General features: G+C 59.0%; 1 protein-coding gene across 1 annotated transcript in view; it reads right to left on the bottom strand.

The window, feature by feature from the left end:
* Positions 1-3,171: 3,171 nt before the first annotated feature.
* SLC22A12 (solute carrier family 22 member 12) overlaps positions 3,172-6,781 on the bottom strand; it is an 11,354-nt gene continuing 7,744 nt past the window's right edge. The window contains exons 7-10 of the mRNA XM_017892988.1: positions 6,538-6,752; positions 5,950-6,058; positions 5,489-5,692; positions 3,172-4,938 (exon numbers count right to left, since the gene is read on the bottom strand). Of these exons, the coding sequence (XP_017748477.1) occupies positions 4,875-4,938; positions 5,489-5,692; positions 5,950-6,058; positions 6,538-6,752 (592 nt within the window). The 3' untranslated portion in view covers positions 3,172-4,874. The remainder of the gene's footprint in view (positions 4,939-5,488; positions 5,693-5,949; positions 6,059-6,537; positions 6,753-6,781) is intronic.

The raw sequence follows: 6,781 nt of genomic DNA, 5'->3' as shown, positions 1-6,781 counted from the left end.
GGGAGGGAGGGGAAAGGCAAATGCAGATATATATTACAGACAAATACTCTAGATTCCACGAGCAGCAGCCTGTGGCACCTGCTGGGCGCGGGCAGCAGGGAAGAGGGAGCAAGGCATTGTCCACAGACTGCTGGGGTCACTTCTCTGCCCACGGGCTCCCTGCTCCCCCAGTTTTTTTTTCTCTCTTTGTTAACAAACGTGTCTGAGTCTTGGAAAACACCCCAACCCCGGAAATGTGTGGGAAAAAGAAAACAAAAACTTTCCAAATTCCAACGGTCCTGTGCAGTTTTTTCGGGGTGGGTGCTGTTAGATCCTGGCTTTGGGCTGGGGTCTGGGCCCACATGGGGGCCCACAAGATCTGGTAAGTTGCTCCCGAACTTTTGGGCGTAGCGTGGCTTTGGGTTCCTGGGATGACTTGTCTTTGTCTCACGGGGTCCTGTGTCCTGTATCCCTGCTGGGCTGAGGCACGTGGCTGGTCTCTGGCCGGTTCACAGACCTTAGCTTCTCAGGGAGGCAGACAGATCTCTGGAGACCTTGTGTTGCCCCTTGATGGCTACTGGACTCACATCTCGGGGCATGTGTGCCTGGGCACTGACCTGGGTGCGGGACAGATGCTGCCTCATCCTTCAGCAGCCCTTGGAGGGAGGAGGTGATTCCTGGGCTTGGAGACCTTCAGTGGCTGCTCCCAGGTCTCGAGGTGAATGAATGACTGAGTCCATGTGGTCTTCTGTTCTGCCTGACTCCAGAGTCTGTGCTCTTCCTCTCTGGGGATTTGGACCCTGGTACCCTACCTTCCCCCAAGTCCACTCTGGTTGACTGTGGGCAGCTGCTGGAACTGAAGGTGGAACCAGGGCTGGCCAACTCGTCCACCGTGTTTACTCCTTTGTGGAGACCCTAACAGGTCCATGGTCCAGACGTGTTAAGAGATGGGTCTGTATTTGTTAAGCCTCTCAGTCGCAAGGGACAGATACCCACGTGTACAGCATTGTCAGGAGGGGAGAGCGAGGAGGGTTGCGGACCTCGAGGATGGCAGTGGTGGGGCGTTGCACCACCTGGCACAGGAGACGTGACTCAGCCATGCTGTGTCACTCAGGGTCCCTCTCTCGATTGGCTTCTCAGCCCTCCCCTCTGCCAGGCTTCCTTACACCCTTGGCTTGCCATCCCCTCCACTGCCCAATTCTGCATCTTGATCTTCCATCTGCAGCAGGCTCTGGCTGTTGACCAGCTCATCCTTGCGGCATTTTGCAGTTCAAAAGCCTGGTCCATCTTTAGGCCTGGCTGCCTCCATGCCTGCAGGAGCCCCACCCTTCAGCTGAGGAACATCCCTTAGTGGGAGTGGCAGGTACTGACCTGAGCAGCCTCCAGCTGTCTCCAGAGGCCAAGGTCAGTCTCATCTCCCTCTCTTCCTTCTCTCCATCTCTGAAGGAAGCTTTTGTCTTGGGACCCTCCCCACCATGGTGCCCCCCCCCCCAAGACCTCTTGAGATTCCTCCTGCAAAATCCTAACAAGGGTGAGAGAGCAGAGCCCCAGGTGTGGATTTCTATGGACTCAGCCCCTCCTTGCCCTTCTGATCCAGCTCCTGAGGGGTGAGGCTTGGGCCCTGCTTGTCCCCCAACTGCTCACAGTCTTGGAGCCAAAGTCAGCATCATTGAGGTCAGCTCTAAGCACCCGTAGAAGTCTGGGAGAGGCCCTGGTTTGGGGCATTCTTGCTGGGATGTCCTGTTCCTGGGCTGCTGATTGGAACCTTTGGGACTTCCTGTCGCTACTATCTCTGACCAAGGGACGGAGACAGCTTGGATTCCCCTCTTCCCATCACAACTAGCCAAAGAAACAAAGACAGGCAGGTAGGGGCTCCTTGGTGTTAGGAAGGGAAAGAATATCCTTACTCCAGAAATTTCTGGAATGACCCTAAACAGGATAGGGGACAGTATATCAGGGTAGGGGGGCAGGAAGAGGGGCAGTCCAGGAGTTGGAAGGATGGACCCCAGTCCTCCTGGTTGCCATATGACTGTGGGACTTGGTCTTTCTCTCTGCATAAGGCAGCTCAAGGGCTTGGTTATAAGAGGACAGACTCAGTCATTGACTCAGTTTACCCATCTGTAAGAGATAGTCACCTGATTCTCAGTTTATCATCTTGTGCCTCTGAGGTTGAACTTAGCATCTGGGCCTGAGTTGAGCTCCTCAGGGTCTGGCTGGCCTGGCAGTGGCCCCAGGAGTGTCCCAGACAGGCCCAGTGTCCAGGGCTTGATGGTGGCTGAGATTCCAGGCATCCTGGCTCCTTGACGGGTGGTCCTCACAGGGATGTGTCAGGAACTTCCTCCTCAGGCCTCTCAAGGACAGGGATTTGGGGAAGAAGTTCACAGACTTGCCCTCATCAAGCAAGCCCCCAGGAGAGTGAACACCAGCCCAGCCAGTGCCCAGCGCTTCTGGATAGAACCCCCCCCCCCCCTCGAAGGCAGATCTGGAGCCCATGGGGCTTGGTGCTACCTCTTCCCACACACCCTCCTGGGTGAACTATGGGCTTGGCTGGAGGCAGGAAAATGAACAAAGTGAGTCCTGAGCCACTTTCCTCATCCCTGCTGCCTGAGGCCTCCACCGCCATGGGGATGAGACTGACAAGGGTAGTTATGGGTTCTTCTTTCCCTTGGCTCCTCCACAGTAGGGTGTCCCCACAGGCTCTGAGGTTGGAGCCCCTGTGTGGGCATCAGAACAGAGTGTGTCCCAAGCATAGGCTTGCCATTCGGGTGGGCTTGTGGCTGCGGCTGAGGGGGACCCTTCTCCCTTCGCCGACACCCACTTGGCCACGGCAAGGCTGCTCACTCGCCAGAGGAACAGGGCCCTGGGCCTTCCCAGCTTTCAGGGCCTCTTGAGTTAATCGAGGGGTGACGTATGTTGGAAGCAGACAGGCCTTGGGTCCTGGAAGCTCGTGACTACCTGGAAGGACCAGGAGCAAGGCCACTCAGGATGCGGGCAGAGGAGTAGCCCAGACCCCCTTGGTGAGCTGGAGAGATATCCCAGAAGACAGGAGGGGACATCTCCCACCAGCCCTGGGTTCTGCCTTCTAGAAACTTCTGGATACCCTAAGGTCCCAAGAATGCTGTTCAAGGGTTCGAAAGGGCACTGGGCCTCAGCTGGGCAGCAGATAAGACAAAAGACAACAAGTCCAGGGCAGGCTGAGATGACTTTGTATTCAGGCATCTTCACAAATGGGATTCCTGCCCAGGGTTCTTTACTGAGGGGTGACCCCAGGTAGATGGCCGGAGGACACGGCCCCCCAGAGGCCCAGGGGCTGCAGCTGACAAGACCAGGCCAAGAAGTGACCCCCTTCCTGTGGGGGCAAAGGGTTGCTTTCTGTTTTCCCATTCTATGCGTGAGCATGTGCATGTGGGCACATGTGTGCACACATGGCTAATGTGTGTGTGTGGGGGTGGGGCACAGCCCTCGGTCAAGGTGCCCGGAAGTAGCAGGGCGGGCACAGGTGGACCCTGTGACTATCTGAGCATGGCCCCAGGGTGGCTCAGGTGACTGGGTGGGCTGACCGGGTCCCGGCTGGGCAGCAAATGGCTTCTGCCTGCACCCAGACCTCTGTGTGCGCTGCACTGCGTTTCCCCGCGAGCCATGCCTGTGGACACTGTGGGCCCCTGGCCTTGCCGCTGCCTCCAGGAGAGTTACTGGACACCCAGATGGTGAGGCTGCGTTGGGAGAGGCTGGGGGTGTTTGTGGCCAGAGTGGGGCTCTGGAGGCCTACTGACAGGTTTGAATCCTGATACTGCCCCCACCTAACTGAGTGTCATGGGCAATCGGGTTCTTCAAGCCTCAAGTTTTTTTCATCTGTAAAATGGGGCAACGTTTGCCCTACAGGGTTCAGGAAAAAGTGAAGTGAGATGATGCTTTGAGGTGTCCAGCACGACACAGGGCCCACAATAGGGGCTGGAAACAGCAGCCACCGTGGCCTGGCACCTGGGGCAGGAAAGCTGGCCTGGAAAAGGCCCATCCCAGCAAGGAGGCCCCAGAACTTTCCTCCTTCCCCCGACCTGGGAGGACCCTGGGGGGTCATCACTGGAGTCAGTGAGGGGCAGCCATTCAGTTTTTCCTTTATTCAATCCCTTGCACCAATGCCCCACTGGCCCAGCACTGTGTGGGAGCTGGGACATGGAGTCATGGGACCGCGCCAACCCTCTGGGAACTCCTAGGCTGGCAGGGTGGGAGAAGGCAGGCTTGTGGCTGTAACTGTGGGTAGAAGTTTCACGGGCATCTCAGGCTGGCCCTGGAGCCCTGGAAGGGGGTCTGGGTTTGGGGGTTAAGTGGAGTCTGTCAGGGATAAGGGTGGGAAGGGGACAGCAGGCAGAGGATGTGGCGGGCAGGTGGCTGAGGTCTGGAGGGACATGGAGGGGGCCAGGGGTAAGGTTAACAAGGGCTTCTGGGTAAAGCTGTGGAGCTGAGACTCTACTGCTTGTGCAGAGCCAGGAGACGTCTTGACCTTGGATGGTGGTTAGCTCTGAGCTCTGGGCAGGTGGATGGGTGTGGGCGAACAAGTGGCAGTGAGGAGGCAAGCAGAGGGTTGGCAAGGCCAGCTCGTTCCCCTGGGCCTGACCCCTCTGCTCTCTGAAGCCATGAGGGCAGGGCGGGGTGATGGTGCACTGGGCCGCCTTCTGCAAATAAAACTGTTCTTTGCCCCTTCAGTGTTGAAGGGGGCCCTTTGGACTGTGAGAGGGGCAGGGCTCGGCTGGTGGGGCAGCCCTGGGGGAGAGTGGGGACCTCAGAGGACAGCCTCTGGGCCTCTGGAAATGGAGGCCTTTGCTTTCCTCCTGCCTTCTCCAGAGGACAGAAGAAGCCTCTTCCTCCAGCTGTCCCATCGCAGGCTCCCCAGGAGGCTAAAATTGTGTGGATTTCAGGACAGAGTTCCCCAGTGTGCCGTGTGTCGCCTTCTTTACTGCCCTGTTCAGGAAACACACGGGGGTGTGTCTTGGGGGTGCAGAGTAGCCCCTGACCTTTGACCTGTATCCATCCCAAGGACTCCAGGGAATACCACCACCCTGCTCTCGGGGGCCCAGAACTGAACTCCCAAGCATGTGATGGGTGGGGAGTATGTGTGCAGTAACTGCCCTGTCAGTCATCAGGGCTTTAGAGGTAGAATCTGGGGCCTGTGAGGTCCCCCAACAAGAGCTGGATCTCCCTCTCACAAAGGACTATCCACTCTTCTCCCTTTGGCCTCTCTCGGGGTGGACCTGGGGGAGCTTGGCCATTTGTGCCTCGAATGGTGGAGTGAAGGGCAGAGGACAAAGCCGTGGGTCAAAGCACTGCCAGCTGGAGACCCAGCCCTGGGTTGCCACTCTCCCAGAGATGTACTGTGTGACCCTGGGCCTATCCTATCTGTCTGGGCCTCTGCTTCCCCCTCCGTCCAGTAATGGGAATGGGTGAGCAGGCTGCCCTGTGCTGGGGTTCTCTGGTGGGAGGGAGGGCTGGTCCCAAGGCTGGGTCCACTCACTGGTTCTGCACATCTTGGATGGTGTCAGGCAGCGGCAGGCTCTGGGTCTCGGGCAGAAGCAGTGCGGCCAGGCCACTCAGCACCGGCACCGTCCCGTATACCAGCAAGGGCAGCCAGGGGCCATGGACACCCAGCAGCCGGACCAGAGGCCCCAGGATGGCTCCTCCACGGGCCGCCATCTGGCCCAAGCCCACTGCGGTCATCCTGCCAATGCAGATGCGCTTGTCAGCGCCTGGTCTGCCTGCTCACATCCTTGATCCCATACCTGGGCCAGGCCCACTTGGCCCAGGGAGGCCCGGGGGGTCAGGCTGGGCTTGGGACGCACCTGAGCAGCCCCAGGACCATGCAAGAGGGAGATGCATGACATGAACATCTAGGTCTGGGAGAAGCCACTCCTGCCTGGGGTTGCTCCGCAGCTCAGCCCAGGGCTCCCCTCTCCTGGAGCCCAGGCCCAGCCTCACCTGAGCACGGTGGGGAAGAGCTCGCTGCTGTAGATGGTGATGCAGGTGTAGGCGGCCCCCACCCCGCCCAGCCCCAGCACGGCCAGGGCTGAGCGCAGAGCCCCCATTTCTGTGGGTAGAGATGGGATTAGTGACCTTGGTGGGGGGCCCAAGATCAGATGGGGGCTCCTTTCAGCCCAGGGGGCTTGTCCTTGAGCTGTAGGCCTCTTTGCAAATGCTTGGGAGTCATCTCCATCTGGGAGTCCTGTCCTGTGTGGCCTCATGGCCACACCCGCAATCTGCTTCCCACTCAGACATCTGGAGCCAGCCCTGGAGTCCTCTTGACCCCCATTTCCCTCCCCCTGCAACCCATCGCTCAGTTCTCATTTTAACTCCACACTTTTCCCTGGTGCCACCCCTGCCACTCCTTCACCGTTCTCGCTGGCTCAGCGCAGACACTGCCGTCTGTTCCTAGACGGCTCCAGCAGCCTCCTTCCTAACAGAGTACCTGCTCTAGTCCAGCACCTCCAAGGAGGGGCCGAGGTCTCTGTTCCCAACCCGACCCCCCCAAGGTAGGGAAGCCTCTGGTGTACAGCTTTGTCCCCTCACCGTGGGGCACCAGCGTGTTGGCCAGAATGCAGAGCCCTGCCAGCAACAGGGATGTGGCCTGCGTGGGGCGGCGGCCCAGGCGGCTCAGCAGCAGCAGGGTGCCCATCTTGGCCGGGATGTCCACGACACCAATGAACATCTGGAGCAGGAAGATGTTGCTGCCCAGGGCCTGCAGGTCCAGGGCCAGGCCGAAGAAGGTGAAGCCAAAGGCGAACCTGGGGCGGGGGTCAGGGGAGTCAGGGTG

This window comes from Rhinopithecus bieti, unplaced genomic scaffold (assembly GCF_001698545.2).
Source record: "Rhinopithecus bieti isolate Rb0 unplaced genomic scaffold, ASM169854v2 scaffold_1017, whole genome shotgun sequence".
NCBI lineage: Eukaryota > Metazoa > Chordata > Mammalia > Primates > Cercopithecidae > Rhinopithecus > Rhinopithecus bieti.
Note: the sequence above shows the minus strand (reverse complement) of the source record. Positions and strands in the feature narration are given on the sequence as shown.